Source organism: Mastigoproctus giganteus, chromosome 6 (assembly GCF_048544385.1).
Source record: "Mastigoproctus giganteus isolate SK-2022 chromosome 6, ASM4854438v1, whole genome shotgun sequence".
Taxonomy (NCBI): Eukaryota; Metazoa; Arthropoda; class Arachnida; order Uropygi; family Thelyphonidae; genus Mastigoproctus; species Mastigoproctus giganteus.
The window spans coordinates 85,361,352-85,381,102 of record NC_143580.1 but is presented as its reverse complement, the minus strand read 5'-3'; the positions used below and the strand labels follow the sequence as shown (position 1 = coordinate 85,381,102).

The following is a 19,751-nucleotide window of genomic DNA, read 5'->3' as shown; positions in this document are numbered from 1 at the left end:
AAAATGCATTTTTCTTTCAATAGAAAGAATGTTACCATTAACTGCACAGTAGCAAAACTGAAGGATTGAAATATGACTAGGGAGCTAGTAGGCAAAAAGCAGGGTTAGGAATGAGTTCTGAGAAATTCAGTGGCAAGCATGTTACAGAATGTAAACAAATAAACACCTATAACAGATTCCCTGGTTAATCCACTCCGTTGTAGCTACCAGCAATGTCAAAATTTTAAACACTCAAGAATTGTACTCTTGTGGTAACATAAACAAAGAATGCTGTGCAGTCTTCTAATAAAGTTATTGAGATTTCTGGTGTAATTCAGTTGACTCAAGCAAAAGCAAGTCTTATCAAATATAGGCAGTTTTTTTAATTGTTTTTAACATTTCTTTGTTTCAGGCATTTGATGATGCAATAGCAGAACTTGACACTTTGAACGAAGATTCCTATAAAGACAGCACACTTATAATGCAACTCCTCAGAGATAACTTAACGGTAGGTTTTCTACATCAAGATTGAAAATCATTTTGATTTTTATTTAGTTTAAAACTTTCATTATTCTCATGTTTTGATTACTAATGTTTAACATATCAATCAAAATTTGTAGTTACTTGTTTCTGCTCCTTTATATTTGTGTGTGAAGCAGAAATATACATTCCTGTTACATCTGAGATATTATGATAACAGCAGTTTTTGTTTTATTTTTATGTGTTTTAGGGAACTTTCAAAATAAGAGACCCCCTTGGTGGGAAGAGGGATTAAAATTTCTGATTATTAGATATGAAGGCTAACCAAAAACATTGGAACTAGTAATAAATGCATTGTCTTTACATTTAGTATGTGAATGTAATCAGAATTCACAATTAGTATTTTAACGTAGTAATCAATTGCCCTTTCTTCCTGTGTTACTGATATTGCAGATGTTGTGTATAGTTGTATAGGAGCCTTCTTAACTGACCTCTGCTTGACCAACAACACTCTCCCCTCCCTTTTTAAAATACAGCAGGACCTCGTTATAACACGGTTTGCTTTACGCTGATTCGCTATAATGCTGTTCTTACATTATAACCCATATCTGACTATAACGCTGTCACAAATCACTATAACGCTCTTTTACCCAGTGTACAGATTGCATTTTGGCATATTTAACAAAAACAATTCATCTGATGGAGTTGATTAGCTTGAAAATGAATAGCAAAACAGCATTAAAATGTTTCCCATGCTGACTTAAGAAATCCCATTTGAGAAAATCTGCTAATTTAATTGCAGTACAGTGACTTGTTACATAGTTCTGAGATTAACGTTTTAAAAAATGATCAAGTATATTGCTTGTAATATTTGCGTTATATGCATTTATCCGAAGTCTAGTCATCACGTCAGTAGGGTATTAGACGTTGTGCGTAGCAGACAGTTTACTCGAACATTGTATCATAATTAATGCAACCAATGCAGTTACATTTTCGAAGAGTTAATAATGGCGGATAGAAGAGTTTCGAAGAGTTAATAATGAAAAAGCAATGTCTGGGTGCAGTGCGAAGACTACAAATGTAAGGGAAAGACTGAATTGAAAATTAAATTAGTCATTTTGAAGCAAATCGATTCCGGTCAACGGTGTGTGCCATAATTTAGGACTGACAGGTTTAACTGTAAGAACAGTTATAAAGAATTATTTTTAGCAGCGGGAAAGACAGCTGTTCCTCTGCAATAGAGAGACTTTAACTAATTTTATTGAAGATAATATCCAACGCAGAATTCATTTAAGTTAAATATTATATAAAAAAAAAGAGAGAGAGATTAACTTACGTGATGATCTGAAGAAAGCTCACCTAAAAAAAAAAAAACGTGGAACCATTTAAAACTAGTAAGGGCTGGTTGAATGGATTTAAAATCCAAAGAGAAGCCACAAGTGCAGATCAAGGAGCCAAAACTTTCAAAAAAGAACTTGTTAAAATTATTGAAGAGGGGTATTATGTGTTATACTTCTCAACAAGTTTTTAACAAAGATGAAGCAGGACTTTTTTGGAAATGAATGCCTAAAATAAGTTTCATATTGAAAGAAGAAAAAACATGCCAGGTTTCAAAGCAGCAAAGGATTGGTTGACTTTATTGTTGGGTGGTAATGCTGCAGGGGATTTTTCATAATTAAATTCATTAAATCAATTTAGATGAATTAAATTTTGATACATAAGTAATTACCACATAATTATATACATATATAATGCAGAATATTTTATATGTACAAATATTTGAATATTAAATATTTTGACCATCATTTGTACATCTTTTTATTACGGTTTATTATTGATTAGGAAATATCCTATGGCACCGGCCACAACTCACAAATACATATGTTACCTTATGGGAATGTGGTGCTCGCTTAGCATGGATTTACTTACTGCTCTGTTTTTCCAGACTGAATTATCAGCATCAAGTGGGGGTTGCCTGTATACTATCTGATATGCCAAACTAGCCTACCACCTACAAACATACTGGTCCGGTATCCTTGCAGCTGGTTGGCTAGTTTAGTGCATCACCCACACTTGTTTTGTTGCTTCCCTTGTCGTTTGTTTGTTTGTTCCAAACTGTAACATAATTAAATGTTACGTAAATTAATGACATGGGTGAGGTTTTTCATTTATTTATTTTTTTCCCTCGTATTAAAGCTTAAGTTGGATGCTTCAGAAAAACTGGATAGATGTGAGATAACTATAAAAGATTGGAGAAAGAAAACTGGAAGTATTTTGTGCTCAGTTTGTTTTCACAAGGGTCTTTACTTCATAGAAATCAAAATTAGAGGTAGTAGACAGTGCATTATTGCTGTAGTTTATGCAAGGTTGACAACATAACTAATCAGCAGATTAAAAGCATCACTAAAGGAACAGCATTGGTCTTGCATGAAAAGATTGATGATGGATGAATTGGGCATTAGAAAAAAAAAGGGGGCGAGATTCTCTGCTTTTCAGCGTGCTGCTTAAAAATGAAATGTATTAATTTAAAATTTAGATCAGTTAACAATAATAAAGATACAGATTAAAGAGAAAATTTGATAGGAGAACTGAAACAGGCCTAAATTGTATTTTACCTACAATAGGAAAAGTGGGGGAAGATAAGTTTGCAGCAGAAGGATACAAAAAATTTAAAATGAGAATCACTGTAGCAACATAATTGGCACTTGTGAGTTTCTGATTTTGGTGGTTGGCTTGACTAATGCTAGAGCTTTCAAATTTACTTTTTAAAAGCTGTTGGATTTTATTACATTTCTACAGATTAGATTTTGCTTTGTTACTTTGCCAGCAACAACAACATTTTGTTGTTGATAAATCAACTAGTGTTAGAGTTTTTTTAAAAATATAAATTTTTCATCTTTACTAGTTTACTACCACTAGCAAAAAATCATGAATTTTTTCTTTCTGTAAAGAAACACTTGAAGAAAATAAACTAAGTTGACTATTCTCTTTCTTCACATCTCAGTTCTAACTTAAGATAATGTAAAGGCCAAATTGAGTTCAGTTTTAAGAAAAAAATAGAAGACATGAATGTAGGTCTTTTAGAAACAGTAAAGTCATCAACATCAATGCCTTGTTTACATTATGTTATTAGTGTGGAATGAAATTCTGAGTTGAACATTAAATTTTGGGAAAAGCTTTGGCTTTTGGTTGACAGTGCTAATGAAAGACCTGAACTGATTTTAGACAGAATGAAGATTCCAAATATTGACAGCAAAAAGGTACAAATGGATTCATTTGTTGAAAAATTAAATATGGATGATGCAGTGATGGAAACAGATAGATGGATCTAAATATGAAGAAGAGATTGAACAAATCCAACGGCCAAAAATTTCTTGTATGGCAGCAAAAAATGCTTTAGATTCAGCTATGCATTATATTGAACAAATTGATTCAATGGTGTGTGTGTGTGTGTGTGTGTGTGTGTGTGTGTGTGTGTGTGTGTGTGTGTGTGTGTGTGTTAGTCAATGAGCCAAAACATTATGACCAGCAAGTCGTTATGCAAATCAAAGCAACTGCAGGTTGGGACATGGTATAAAAAACACCTGATACTGAGCTCCTTTAATCAGTGTTACTCTTCTTCTTCAGGTGGGAAAGGCAGTGGACTTAAGTGAGTTTTACAAAGGCCAAATTGTAATGGCCAGACGACTGGGTCAGAGCATATCCAAAATGGCATGGCTGGTGGAGTGCTCACGGTCAGCCATGGTTAGTACCTACCAAAAAGTGGTCAGGGGAGGGAAAACACACAAACCGCCGGCGAGGTGTTGGATAACCACAGTTCATCGATGCTCAAGGTGAGCGAAGGCTCTCCCGGATGGTACGTGGCAACAAAAGGGCGACTGTGGCGCAACACACCAGTAATTGGAATGCTGGTGATAGGAGTAATGTATCACAGTACATTGAACCCTGCTGAAAATGGGGCTGCGTGGCTGCAGGCCGCTCAGAGTGCCCATGCTAACCACTGTTCATTGGCGGCAGCACCTACAATGGCCATGTGAGCATCAAAACTGGACCTTGAGTGATTGGTCTGGTCCGATGAATCAAGTTTCTTGTTGCACCGTGTAGACGGCTGGGTACGTGTGCGTCGTTTGACTGGAGAAGTGATGGTGCCTGGATGCACCAATGGACAAAAACAAGCCAGTGTTATGCTTTGGGTGATGTTCTGCTAGGATACCCTGTGTTCAGTCATCCATGTGCCGGGCAATCTAACGTCTACCACCTACCTCAACATTATTGCTGACCAGATACACCCTTTCATGGCAACGGTCTTCCCCTCTGGCAGTGCTGTCTTTCAGCAGGTAATGCACCATGCCACACTGTCCGGATTGTTTGAGACTGGTTCGCAGAACATGAGGAAGACATCCAGGTTTTGCCCTGGTCTCCAAATTCCACAGACATCAATCCCATCAAGCATCTGTGGTTTGTGTTGGAACTGCAACTCTGATATGCAGCATCTCAACCATGGACCTTACGGGAGTTAACGGATCTGCTGGTTATGTGTTGGTACCAGATACCACAAGACACATTTAGAAATCTTGTAGCATCCATGCCTTGCCGGGTACGGGCTGTTTTGGCTGCACATGGAGGACCAACATCATATTAGGTAGGTGGTCATAATGTTTTTTTCTCTCTCTCTCTCTCTCTCTCTCTCTCTCTCACTCACACACACACACACACACACACACACACACACACACACACACACACACACACACACACACACACACACACAAATAAAATCTTTAATTATAAAACTAAAGAAAGAGATCACCGTGAATGTAAATAAGCAATATTCAACATGTCACATAATATATACAGGGTCTCAAAAATATTATATTGGTACAAACGTTTATGGGAAGTAGGTAACATCTAAACAAATGTGAATCGCATAGGAACCCATAACCGGAAACGTCACCATAAGTTGGTACAGTCAGTCCTCATATAGCACGATAGTTGTGTTCCTAGAAACCCCCGTGCAATGCAAAATCGTGCAATATAAACAACAGGCCCTATGGGAAAAATAGGATTAGGTGCCGACCACCCAAGATTGAACACACATTTGTAACCAACACATTACCAAACACAATAAATAATCGTAATAAAATAGTTATGTATTTTATAACGATTAAAATACGTAATAAAAATAATATAATTTTTTATATTTTTTATTATTATTATATTATATTTTATTATAATATAACAAATAATAAAAAATACGTAAGTATTTTTTACAAATAAAATACTTACGTATTTTATTACGTAATAAAATGTTGCTAATGCTTTTGCTTTTATCGTAAGGAAACTTGTTTTTTGTTTGATTTTCTATCCAAACAGATGACAGCGGTTCCATCTCTTCCAATTCTTTGTGTCTTAATCTAATGGATTTTAATTACACTTTGAGTTGTTCCTTCCCGCTATGAAAGCTGTTTTTATATTCTCTGCATTCTTTGTAATTCTCGGGGTTGCCTCATTTAGGTCTGTTGCACGTGCAATATCACACAGTCTTTCATTTCGCTCAAAGCATTTCACAATTTCATATTTTTTCTCTATCGACAGAGGCGAACTGGCCATAAGCCTTACCGGGGAAACCCCGGTGGGCCAGAGGGCGGTGTGCTTTTGGCCATAAACCATAGTATGAGGCCGATTATATAAATTTTCCCGGGTAAAAATTTTTGACCCAGTCCGCCTCTGTTTATCGCTATTGCTTTTCTTTTTCTCTCTGAATCTGCAGTGTCTTCACCAGGACGCTTCCTTTTCACACCTTTTAAGTATTTTACTCATTTTTAGGGAATAATGCACAATTACAAAATGAGGAGGGACGCTTGATACACGTAAACAAAGCTGCGTGCGTGTAGCGACTGAATAAACAACACTGTAAAGGCAGAGACACACTATTAACACCTCACTGGCTCATATTTTACTAAAGCACATTTCTGGCGGTTACTACCATAAAACAATTGCCATTTGCGTTTCTGCTAGTGGAATCTGTTATAAACTGGTAGTAAACTCAATCTAATTGCATTTGCACTTATACCGATAGCTGGAATTGTGTTGATTTTTACGTTATTATGGTGAAATGTGTTTCCCCTTCGCTGATATAAAAAACATAAATACATTTTCAGAATCTTCTCTTCATTCCTATCGTGTTGTGTTCAGTTGGGGTGATTCTGCGTTCGACTGCCATTTCTTGTAAACACAAAGGCGAATCGTGCATAAGCGAATTCGGTTTGTGTTATATAAGATCGTTCCCCTATTTATAAATCGTGTATGATCGAATTCGTGTAGTGTAAACACGTGTTATACGAGGACTGACTGTACTTGGCGCTGTTCATCAGTTCGCGAGAGGAGAAATTTCTGGTTTACTCATTCAAGCAGTAGTCGTCGCACGAAGGCGTTTTGTTATTTGGTTTTTAGGAGCATTAGCAACTAAGGCCATATTGCTCCAGGATATGCGATGGTCATTCCCTGACCTTTCTGCATCCTCCGTATTTGGTGGTGACTGGCTCAAACCCCGGTCTAATCAAGAAGCATGTACTACGCACTGCTGCTCCTTCCCACCTGGCTACAGAGGCACTGGCAGACATGCACCCAGTGTATGGATTAGCAGAGGGCAATGGACAAGCCGCTCAACGAATTTATGGAGAACGCTTTCCAGACAGACATGTACCGGACCACCATTTGTTTGAGCGTGTGCATCAAAATTTGTGCGATTACGTGTCATTTAGAGGTAACAGGAGTAGTGTGGGCAGACCACACTACTCCTGTTACGCACGTTTGACGCAAACTCCTGCCATGGAAGAAAGTGTGTTGAATGCCGTCCAGAATAATCCTTACTACCAGCACACGTACCATTGCCTCTGCCTTAGGAGTGTCTCGTTGCAAGTGTACAGCGTGTAAAGTTTTGCAAATTTACAAAGACTTTACAAATCCTTCATGGCACTAGGCCAGGGCTTAGTTATCTCTCTAAAAGGTCATTTTTATAATGGAGCACCACTCTTTCATCGTTATCATATGTTCCGTTATAAGAATCAATTTTGAATGGTTTGTTGATATTTTTCTGACACACACTTCTGGAGGTCACGACCATAAAACAAAAATAATTTGCACTTTCCAGTTTATTAGACTTTTCTGTTAGTGAATCTAATTATAAAATGGTAGTAAACTCAACTTATTGCATTTGCGATAATCCCGATAACAGGAAAAATTTGAGTTTTTACGTTATTATGGTGAAATGTGTTCCCTTTCACTGAAATCTTCAATCATATAAGAAAAAAATAAAATTTCAGGATTTTTTTTCATTCCTATTTACTTATTACAATGATGAAGGGAAAGGGACCAATTGAAAGTGCAAGTGCTGGCAGTGCTAGGAAATGAAACAAAATTGATTTGGAAATGAAGATGATTAATTGAGAAGTATGAAGCAGGACAAAGGTCTCGCTGCTTCAACAGCAAATACTATTTCAAAGGACAGTGTGCATATAAAAGAACATGTTAAAGGATCAATGCATTTAAAATCAAAAGTGATCACAAATCAGCATTCAGGTAGGTGCTATATTGAAGATGGAAAAGCTATTAATAATATGGATGGAAAATCAGATTCAGAAGCGAGTGCTCCCGAGTCTAATGGCCATTCAAGTAAAAGCATGAAGTATTTATGAAGGTATTATTATAAGTTTGGAAATCCCAAGCCAAGTTCGTTGCAAGCAACAGGTGGTTTAATAGGTTCAAGCTTTGCGCTGGTTTCTACAACATTAAAGTATGCAGTGAAGTAGCCAGTGCCAATTCTGCAGCAGCAGAGAAATTTTGTGATGCGTTCGAAAAACCCCCTTCTAAATTTCCTCAACCTCTGCAGCGGCATATTTGTTTGCTGGAGACGTTGATTCTGGCAACGAAAGGTAAAATTTGCTGATGTTTATGCATGTCCCCTCCCTTTTTTGTAATTTTATAATTTTGAAATTTTTGCAATTGCACACTTTTTTTTAATTTTTCCTACGTGTGAGATAAAAAAAAAACAAATTGAATAAATAATTCTATTTACATGTTCGTCGAAGATTTCTTTTTTGCTCCAATCAAATTCAGCAAGCATAATTGAGAGTGTTGCATACCTTTAGGAAAATTCCGACTTACGTAAAGATTGAAATAGAAAGAATGAAGCTATAAAGGAAAAATTATTTTAAAAAAATGATTGCAAAGAAATAGCAAGCATCAAATAAAGAGGTGAAAAAAGTTATTTATGTAATCTAAATATATGGGAAAGAAAGGGCACATTGAAATAAAGTATTAAAAGATTTATACATAATGCAGGTATTTCTTTGGGAACTACACCTGATTATGTATCAGCAAATTGCATTTCTATGCCTGTGTATAGCTATGGAAGCAAAATATTAAAAGGCAACTCTAATAGAGTAAAAACAATAGTGTTAAAAAAAAAAAACATATATATTTTATAAGGAGGGTAAAAGCAGTAAATTTTTTCCATAAAAAGGATTTTATAAAATTGAAATAAATCAATGTGTGCCGAAGTAGTCTGAAGGAAGGGCAGGTTGGTGAATTAGAAATTATTGTATGTAAAGAATTGGTTATCTAAGGAGAAACAGAAGTGGGTTAAAGTTATGGTATTGGGAAAGGAAAATAAAGTGTGGTAAAGGAGGTGTAAAGAAATGAATAAAAGTGAGGCAAAGTAGCATAGAGAGAAGGAAAGTAATATCATCCACATTGCCCTCATGTTACACTAAGAGCTCAGTGGATGGAAGAAGCAAAGTGTAGAAAGCAAAACAGATATAAAAGGATAGAAAAGTATTTTGAAATACTTGGGCAAGCTAGGAGCATAACACCCCAACCTCTTAGAGAGGGCCCTGGCTAAGTAAGTGTTAATAGAAAAGACAATAATACCATGTGCCTATAATATAGAAAATAGTGTAAGGTTGTTTTGATTTAAAAAAAGTACATATTGCACCAAGGGTATAAATATTAAATGTTGAAATGCTAATGGAAATAACTGAAAGATGCAATTAAATATGCAAAAATTATAATTAAAAGTATTAAGATAAGAAGAAACATTAGGAAACGGAAAAATATCCGATTGTGAAAAAGAAAGCAAAGTAAAAAAGATACTTTAGATTCTGTGAATTGAAGTACATTTCACTGAAAGCCAGGAAAAACATTTTAGAAGAGTTTTATATAATAATGGTAGACAAAATTAGACATAAAGCAGCAGCAATGAAGTTAGCAAACATGACTAGCTGCTAGATGTTGGAAATAATATATGAAGTGAAATGTGGCCGTGAAAGAGAACTAGACAAATAGAAGGAATAGTGAGTGACCTCTATAGTAGTTTTTAGTGTATTACGTATATAATGTTCGACAAGTAGAGCTAACGAAAGAAAAATGGAAAGTTAAGTTCTGAACCATTCAAAAATGGTTCAGAAAATTCCAGAAGGTAAATTTTGAGAAAATCCAAGAGACAAAGTATGAAAAATATTGTCCTAGTGATATGAAACTGTAACAGAACTATAAAAGTTATAGAATATATGAAGTGATAAAAATTTCAAAATAACTATAATTTCTTGATGTGAATTCAATAAGTGGAGCTTACCATAAGGAAAACTGAAAGGATAGCTATTTTTTTATTGCATTGGGGAGGGAAAAAATTGTTAAACCATCAGATAAGTAAGACCATTAGAAATTAATAAAAATTGTTGCAGAAAATTCCAGTTGGTAAATCCTGAGAAAATCTGAAAGATAAAGTGAGAAAGGTACAGTACTGGAAAAATCAAAAGATAACAGAACCTTATGGTTCCGTTACCTTGTGATATTTCTAGGACAATGTCTTTCATACTTTGTCTCTTGGATTTTCGTAGAATTCTTTGATTTTTCCAGTTTACTGTTTGAAAATGGCTGCAAAAATGTGAGTGACATCTATAGTAGATTTTGCCCTATTAAGTATGTATTGCTCAAACAAGTGGAGCTTTCCAAAAGGAAAATGGAAAGAGTAGTGCGGTTTAAAGTGCCGAGGGAGAAAATTAGTGTTTAATTGACAGAAAGTAAAACGATTAAGAAGGTTAGAGACTGCTTGAAGATGTAAGTCCCCTTTATTTTCAAAATAATAAGGAAGATATTAACAAAGGAACAGTTTCTACATAAACAGATAGAAAAATGCCTATAAGAATGAAAATATGAAACTTGGGCAGTAAAGAAATAATCTAGATCAGGGTTGGCCAACGAGTCGATCGCGGATTTAATTTCGGTCGATCACAACGAATTTTAAATATATAGTCATCCCTCGATTTGTGCAGCGAAATTTTTGAGATGGTAGATCACGGCAAATTTTGAAGGAAAAAAGTAGATCGCATCACAAATTAAGTTGGCCACTCCTGATCTAGATCATTCAAATGGAAGTCAGATGATGTTTTTACACTCAAAATAGTGGCATTGCCACCATAAAATATTACAACTGTACAGATACCAAGTTATAACTAACCAAATTGAAATGTGTTGTTGTGTTAGCCTGTGGAATTCCACTGCTGGGCAAGGGCTTTCCCCAGCTTTCTTCATTCATCTCTGCTGTTCAATGCCAGTCTTGTCCAAGTGGGGCCCATGAAGGATGTTAACTTGTCTCTCCACCTGGTTTTCTGTCTTCCTCTATTTCTTTTTCCTTCTCTTGGTAGCCAAACAGTTGAGCTTATCCCTCCTGTTTTCTGGCAAGGTGTCCTACCCACTTCCATTTTAAGGACTTGGATGTCTCTGTGGCATCATTGATTTTTAGTTTTGTCTGATGGAAGTAGATTTTATTTTGTCTTTTTTTGGTTATACCCAGTATGCTTCTTTCCATTGCTTGTTGGCATGTTCTAAGTTTATTTACTTGTTTTACTGTCAAAGACCATGTTTGGGCTGCTTATGTTAGTGGGTAATATGATTTTGTTGTATAACTTTTTTTTTTTTAGGTTGATAGCAAATCTCCTTTCAATCTTTCTTTCATACTCTAATAATTTCTCCAAGAGTTGTTGATTCTGGATTCTATTGGTGAAGGATATTATTTGGCCTAGATATTTTAACTGCTCTTTGTAGTTTGGTGTTTTGAATCCGATATTGATGGGTGAGGCTACATGGTTGGTCATTATTTTTGTTTTGTTGTTGTTAATGTTTAGGCCAATTTCTTTGCTTTTGAGGTTTAGATCTTGGATCATTCGTTCCAATTGTGAATCTCTTTCAGAGAAAGAGGGCCATGTAGTCTGCAAAATGGAGGTTGGTTAGTTGCCTGCCTAAGATGTTTATGCCGGTATCACTGGTCTTGTTTTCTTAATACCATCTCTAGTACTGAAGTGAAGAATTTTGGTGCTATTGGTTCACCTTGTTTTACTCCTCCTTTCTATTTTCTAAATTGATATATTGAGAATATATTTGTCTTAATCGACTTGCTCTCCTATTGATTAAACGCTGTTTTCTTCACTTGTCAAGTGTTATATGCAGTAATAGACTAAAAACTGCTATAGGTATCACTCACTATTCCTTCTATTTGTCTAGTTCTCTTTCACGGCCACTTTCACTTTGTATATTATTTCCAACTTCTAACAGCTAGTCATATTTATTAGTTTCATATATAATATTTATACAAAATATTCAAGGCTTTATTTTTTCTTGTTGTAGGTAGGCGGGTGTACAGCAGCACCTCTGTATGTGCCAGGTGTGGGGAGTGAGGAAGTTTTGTTGTTTTGATGGATCGATTTTAGTCCTTGAAGAAGAGATTGTTTGTCTTCGGAGGAATTAAATCAGGGCTAAAGTACTTGGCTGGATGACTACATTAGCAGTGACTGTCATGCTTCTAGCCACACAGTGGAATTGCCGTGAGCACTAAGCTCTGGTCAAACAGGAGGTAGTTACTCTTTGAGACTGCTGTCAGGAAAATGGGGAATACCTTTATGGAATAAAGATGTGGAATAGGATCAAGATATATTTGTCAGATACAAAAGTTAGTGATGTTGTAAAAAAGCTATCTTTTTACGATGCAGAAGGTAATGTTGTATATGACATTAAGCATAGGCAGTCTGAAGCTTTATTTAATTGGATGTGAAGTGATGTTGAGAAAAAAGCCAAGTGCTGTGGCTGAATTTCAATGTCTGGAATTTTCCTTAAGCACATTAGAAGGGAGTTAGTGATGAGAGCCTTGTCAATCAATTTGACACTTCAGAGATTGCCTGGCTTTTGGGGTAGATTTTTTTTTTTCTCCCTTGGCATTGCCTGTGCTTGCTAACAGAAAATGTGCAATCAAGGCAATATGGGGTGGTTCAGTAAACTGCTATTTTAGGGGTACACACATGATGATAGCCTAATGGTAGTTATAATTAGAGGTAGAATTTATTCTTGCATTGTTTCTCTTGGGACATCTAGGACCTAAGGAACAGATCAAAGCCCAATTGTGATTCACCATAGGATAAGCAATTATGTGGGCTGTTTTCCAGTTACTAAAATTGCAAAGGCACACATTTATTTCCATTGTACACTTAAGAGCATAGTAAATGAATTTCAACTATTGGTAAGTCACGGAAGCTGATATTATAAGAATATTAAAAACAGTGCCACTTATTGGAATGTGGAATTTGAATACAGCCATGTACAATATGCACAGAATGGATGAGCATGATGGAGGGTATGCTTTTGGTTCAGAAGCATAGATTTGAAAACAGTAACCAATATACACAAGTCATAGTGTAATATTTGTTCAGTTTTGGTGTAGTGTTAAACACTTGGAAAACAAAAATGAGTGGAGTGTGATATGGGCAAAATGACTGACAACTATACTTAGCAGCTAGACAAATGATCAACCAACAAATTAGGGTGTCTTATCACAAAATATTTTTATTTTTCATCTGTTGATCTACCAATCCCCCAGTTCCATCTGATGGAACTGGGGGATTGGTAGATCATAAGGTTAGAACAATGCTGGACTTGTTACGCGGCATGTTTTCTATATCGACATGTTAGAGAGGCTGCAAGAAAAAGCATTATCCTTATCTGATTACTAGCATTGTTTGCCTGTTAATAATCTTCAAGTAAAGGAACTGCAAGGTGGCATTTATTGTAGTATATTGTGGGATTTATTCAAAGAAATAACTGCTGTTGTGAGAGTGAAGGAAAAGTGTTGTCCTCGCAGATGTAATTGTATTGGTTCGGACATTATTTTAAACTCTTTTCAGTGGAACGAGCTAACTTAAAAAAAAACATTAGGTCGATCTAAAGTGTTTATTGAGCTAATGTGAGAGAGTGATAACTTTATATGCTGACCATGAGATGTTCAAGCTTTAGACCAAAATGGATGTTGGATGAACTGAAAGTTTTCGTGATATAGGTAGGGTTGCCAGACGTCCTTTATTGAAACGAGAAAGGGCACAATTTGTCCTTTATTTTCATTTTTCAATGCCTGTTCCTCGTAATGCAATGGTAGCTTTTCACACAGGTGTAGTAGGCGTACACTTCGGACCCCACATGCGCAGGGGGATATATTAAAAACCCCTCAAATGCAAAATCTGCCACTGAAAAATGAATCGTAAAGAAATAACCTATTGTAGCCTCTCCAGCTCATATATGTAGTTTCATAAACACCATGCATTTAACTTCATACTTCTCGATCAAATTATATTTTGTCGCAAAGCATAAAAACTTGTGCTTGTGTGACCTTTAACTAATTTTCGCAAAAATCGTGCAACTGGTAGATGATTAATAAAATCATAGGTATCAGAAAAATCACTTTTTATAATAAAACATCATGATCCACTTTTTTTTTTTTTTTTTTTTTGCCAAAGGGTAACCTAGTTTCAGTGCAGACAATGCAAATTGTAATTTTGGGAGTAATAAATCCTTATTCCAAAATATTAAGAAATTAAATGAAGACTTAATTAAAGCAAACTTCCATGCTCACATTATTCATAATTTAGCTAAATATGCTTTTGGTAATTTAGATATTGATAAAGAAAATACAGTAAACCGCCGCTATTTGCGGGGGTTACGTTCCTGAGAAATGCCGCGAATACTGAAAACGTGAATACTGAGTTATGGCTCCCATAGTAATAAAACGGTTCCGTTCCAAAGTATGAAATATATAAGAAAAACTAGTCTAAAATTTTGTCTATGTATGTATGTATATGTACCTTCATAATATGACTATGTACATAGACAGTACATAGTGAAATGCAAGCATGAGGTATCGAAATGAAAATAAGAAACAATTTAATATTAAATGTAATATTTATTAGAAATTTCAAACAAATCTTTCAATCCAGTGCCTTTGCTATAGCTAAAAAACTTATCCCGCCAGTGCTATCACCAGTTTCGCTAAAGTGTTGATAAAGGTGTTTTGCATTTTCACGAATGATGAGTGAACTTGAGGGAATTTTATTTTGAGTTCGGTCTTCTATCCACAGATTTAAAGCCTTTTCCATTTTTTCTAATTTAACATCACGAGTTACAGAGCAAATTTTTGAAGCAATTAGCGCGTTTTCACGGACACTACAGCGGATTTTTTCTTCCGATTTCTTGATTGATCGTACTATTGACTTATTGATTTTATGTTTTGCCACTGACGAGACACTTTCACCATTAGAACTTTTGTCTAATAACTGAATTTTATTCGCTAATGTCATCACCTTTGATCTTTTCACAATTCCCTTGTTATTCGTAGCCATATTTTTGTAGGGGTTAGAAAAGAACTTGTCCACAATAAAGTCACTTTCTAACGTTAATACTCTCGAAAAAGTCTGTTTACACTAATACACTGCAAAACCGTAGATTTTTCACTTTTGTAAGCATATAAATTGATAAATTTATTCAATTTATAAGCATATAAATTAAAAGCAAACCACGAAACCTTCCATGACAAGCGCATAACACATACTGAACAAGGATTAGCGAGAAACATCCACACTCGCGATTTTGTCACCCCCCACCCACCCACCCACTGAGCGCTGTTTTGACCAGGAAAGGTGATTTTAGCCACGCCAATGTTTTTTTATGGCAGAAAATGTTCAATGCAACTTAAAATTTGCATTTTTTTTTTTTTTTTTTTTTTTAGGTTTCATTTTATGTTAAATCAGCCACTGCGAATAGCAGGGGGTTTACTGTATTGTCTTAAAAATGCATGGTCATTTTTCTGTTTCAGCTAAAAGCAGGGATAACCTTAAACAATTTCATGAGACCATTTATAGCTACGCACATGGTCTGAAATTCCTATTTATTAATGTTTTCAATTTTGTTGATACTTGATAAAAATAACTCGTGAAGCGAGTACTACCTCTATTTGGTTTTGTTTCTTATGTCTACAGGTGGTTTTTTTTTTTTTTTGGACAACAAAACTCTAGGTGTAAGGCACTTCAAACATTTTTTAAATATTTTATATACAGTAGAGCATCAGTTATCCGGAATAATTTCAAAGGCTGGTTTTCTTTTTGTTTGTGCTTTTTTTTTTTTTTTTTTTTTTTAATTAATGGTAGTATTTTGAGACAAATGTTTGTTATGAAAGTGAGAGTATTTCTGTCTGGTGGGTGTTTTTTTTTTTTTTTTTACATCTAGTATCTGATTGATGAAGTGTTGGATTAGGACTAATGGGTTTTCTCGGAAACCACGAGTGGTAGTTGAGTCATTCGCTTCCAAGACATATTTTGTTCTGTTCATTTCATATTATGTTTAGTTTAGCTTCACATTTGGTAAAAATAACATTAGCCTGAAACTGTGCGATTTATATTGCCCAGTAATTAACAGTCAGTTTTGTTAGTAGTGTTAACGTTCCATAACATGATTCTGCAATGGATCAGGGGACTAATATCTGATTTTGCTTTAAACTGGGAAAATCTGCAAAAGAAATGCAGATTTTTTTTTTTTTTTTTTTTTTTGGTAGTTGTTGGCGCATCGGCTTCTGTGGCCATAATGCACCTCCCAAGGTTTTTGCAGTACTTTGATTCAAACCCGCGACCTTTGGGTTGCCAGGCAGGCACTTTACCCACCCGGTCGGCCATGCAGATTGTTAAAATACTGTTTGTGGTGATGAAACATTAAGTCACACCAGTGTGTTTGAATGGTATAAGCAGTTCAGAGACTTACTTGAGGATGTTTGTGATGACCCAATAAGTGGTTGCCTGTCAAATCCTTGAAATGAGGACAGTTGCAAGGGTTAGAAAAGAAGCAGGGAAGAGTGTCATCATGCAAAGGCTTCATTCAAACTTGTCAATACAGTTCTAATATCCACAACTGTATTATCACTGGAGATGAGTCTTGGGTGTTTCAGTATGATCCAGAGACGAAGCATTGGAGCATGCAGTGGACTTCAAAATCATCGTGAACGCCAAAGAAGTTTCGTTTACAGGAGTCTGGGATCAGGATGATGCCAATCATGTTTTATGACAAACAAGGTCCGTTTCGCAAGAAATTTGTACGAGAGAGAGAGAGAGAGAGTCAATGCTTTGTTTTATGTACAGTTGAAGATACAATTTCGAGAGAAAGGCAGTTGGTTCTTGTTGCATCACAGTGTGTCTGCCCATTCCACACTTCTTGTGAAGACATTTCTGATAAAACATGGAATTGTACAGATCAACCAACTACTTTACTGATCTATCACCAGCAGACTTCTTTCTCTTTCCCAAGGTGGAAACTGCTTTTGAAAGAGATTTCACGATGTTGAGGACATAAAAGAAAAACATAACTGCTGAACTGAACATCTTTATTTGCACCTTTGCTGACTATTTTCAGAAACTTTTATAACAGTCTGAATGCATCCAGTCGGGTAGTAATCACTTTGAATAAAGATAAAACCATTTATGAATGCCTTTGCTTTGTGTTCTTTTTATTGCAATGGTCCGGGAACTTATCCTTCATATAGGTCTTGGGGTTGGGAAAGTTTTGACTTATAATAGCTGCAATGGAATACACCAGCCATAATGACAAACTTTATTAACATAAATTATTAATTATATATTATTATTATATAATAATAAAATAAAAATTTAAAATAAGACAGGATAAATTTTAATGTAAAAATAAAATATATACTGACAACTGTAGAGTTAAAAGTGATAAAATGATACAACTGAAATATAAACTAAAATATACAAAATATTACAAATTAAAAGGAATAAAACAACTCCTTATCTTTCAATGGTGACTGCCTCTTTTATCAACAGTGAAACTTGACTGTCGTGACACATCCTTAAAAAACATCACAGCTCACAGCAAGTGTTACTGTAGGATCATGGAATTATCCTTCATGCGTGCATGAAGATCGGAAATGGGTCCGGAGTGGGCCCAGGCAGAACTGTCCCTCTTGTCCAAGAAAAGAGGGGATGAATAGACTCCTCTGTCTCTGTTGATGGATATTATGTTCTGAAGAACAAATTCACAAGCTGTCAAGCCATTTCTGGTTCTAGTACCTATGCAAACGATCGGTGATGATGGCATCGCCTAGAGAAATTTAATGGTTCCCCTCCCAGAAGTGTTCAGACACATCAGATTTCCCATAGTCTGTCTTTATTGCACTAATATCTTTCCTCATACTATCTTTAAACCATAGGAATCTCTTGGTAGGATTAGAATGACACATCAGCAAAATCCTGCTGGAATGGCTGAATGCCAGAAAATCTCCAAGGACACCTATTGGACACTGCATGATGCGGGATACTGCTTAGACCAATTGTATCATTTGTAGGCAGCCTTGCGCATGCAATCTAGGTTTCTGACCAAACTGATATCTCCTATTGTAGGGCATACAAACTTTACCATTAAAGACAATAGAGACTGCAATTTATATATTCTCAAGTAATTGAAGACTGAGGCTAAGGTGTAATTTGATGTAGTGTCGCTATTCACATGCATTCCCATTGAGCATAGTGTGATGTGGGTACGTATGTATGGTGAGAGAGAGTGATGCCTTAAAAGGACTTCCTTGAATATGGAAAATACTTGTACTGGTGTCGTATTATGCCTTTCTAGTGCTTCCAATTTATATCAAGATACTGTGTATAAGCAGGTTCACAGCATGGCTATGAGCTCTACAATTATTGCTATTATTGCCGACTTAGCTATGGAAGAACTGGAGTCCAGAACTTTTGGTGGGTCTGTTCTGCCTCCCCCATGCATGCATGGAAATGCTATGTCGGAGGAATAGGACAATGTTCTCAACTTCCTCAGTGGTTTCTCCTCTTTTATTCAGTTTACGTCAGAAGTGTAAATAGATGGTACCCCTCTCTTTCTTTGATGTGTTGGTTTGTAGGGATGGCCCAGAGTAAAAACAAGAGTGTACAGGAAACCTGTGTGCTGGGGACAATACATTCATTACAATTGAGGTGTATAAGGCCTTGAATGGTTATAGCAGGGTCAATGCTGATGTGATGCTTCCGCTTGCTCAGATTAAGAACCTGAGTGGGCATAGACTCAAATTGAGGAAAGACAGTTGTAGAATAGATGTGCTGAAGTTTGCCTTTAGCTAGTGGGTGGTTGATTGTTGGAACAGACTTCCATCTGTTGTTGTGGAAGTTGATAGCTTAAATAAATTTAAGGCTGAACTAGACAAATATTTGGAGTGACCGGATGGGTGAAATGTGGAGGTTTTTTTTTTTTTTTTTGGCTGATGCTGTATAAGCTTGCTTTCTTGCATCATATGTCTCTGCTAATACTAACACACACCAGAAACCAGCAATCATAAGAATAGCGTAATTAGGGCCCTACTGGATAGTGCTGGGTCCCACTGCAGCATCTCCGAGAATAGAACAGAGGAGATTAAACATATTGCAGTGGATCTCTCAAATTTTGGCTCCCTCTGAAGACCTTGAACAAACATATTCGAGAAGCTGAACACGTACAAAGGTAGACTTTCTCACCCACTACTGCATACGTTCCTTTCCTACTATCTGGGCTTAACAGAGCAGATTTATTTCTTTTAACAATGCAGATGTCAGTTTTTTTTTTTTTTTTTTTAATGTTAAAAAAAAAAAAAAAAAATATCCTGTCTTGTTTTATTACTTTATATTTTTATTAAATTGTGTTAATAACGTGTGAGTTATATACAGTTGGGTATCCATTGCAGTTATTATGGGACTGAGAACTTTGTCACACCTGATATGTGCAAGATTTTTCATGTATTGTTTAAAAAATAAAAAAGTAACATGCTTGTCTTTCTGTACCATATGCAGCTGTGATTTTTCAGTCTTAAGCAGCAGCAGGAAACATTGTCTAACCAGAAATTTGCAAACAGGCTGTATGTTTGCAAAAAATAC

General features: G+C 35.8%; 1 protein-coding gene across 2 annotated transcripts in view; it reads left to right on the top strand.

The window, feature by feature from the left end:
- Nucleotides 1–19,751, top strand: part of LOC150084451 (14-3-3 protein zeta) — a 111,324-nt gene that overhangs the window by 80,204 nt on the left and 11,369 nt on the right. For both annotated transcript variants that reach the window (XM_090376085.1, XM_090376084.1), the window contains exon 5: nucleotides 392–487. In XM_090376085.1, the coding sequence (XP_090232211.1) occupies nucleotides 392–487 (96 nt within the window). The remainder of the gene's footprint in view (nucleotides 1–391; nucleotides 488–19,751) is intronic.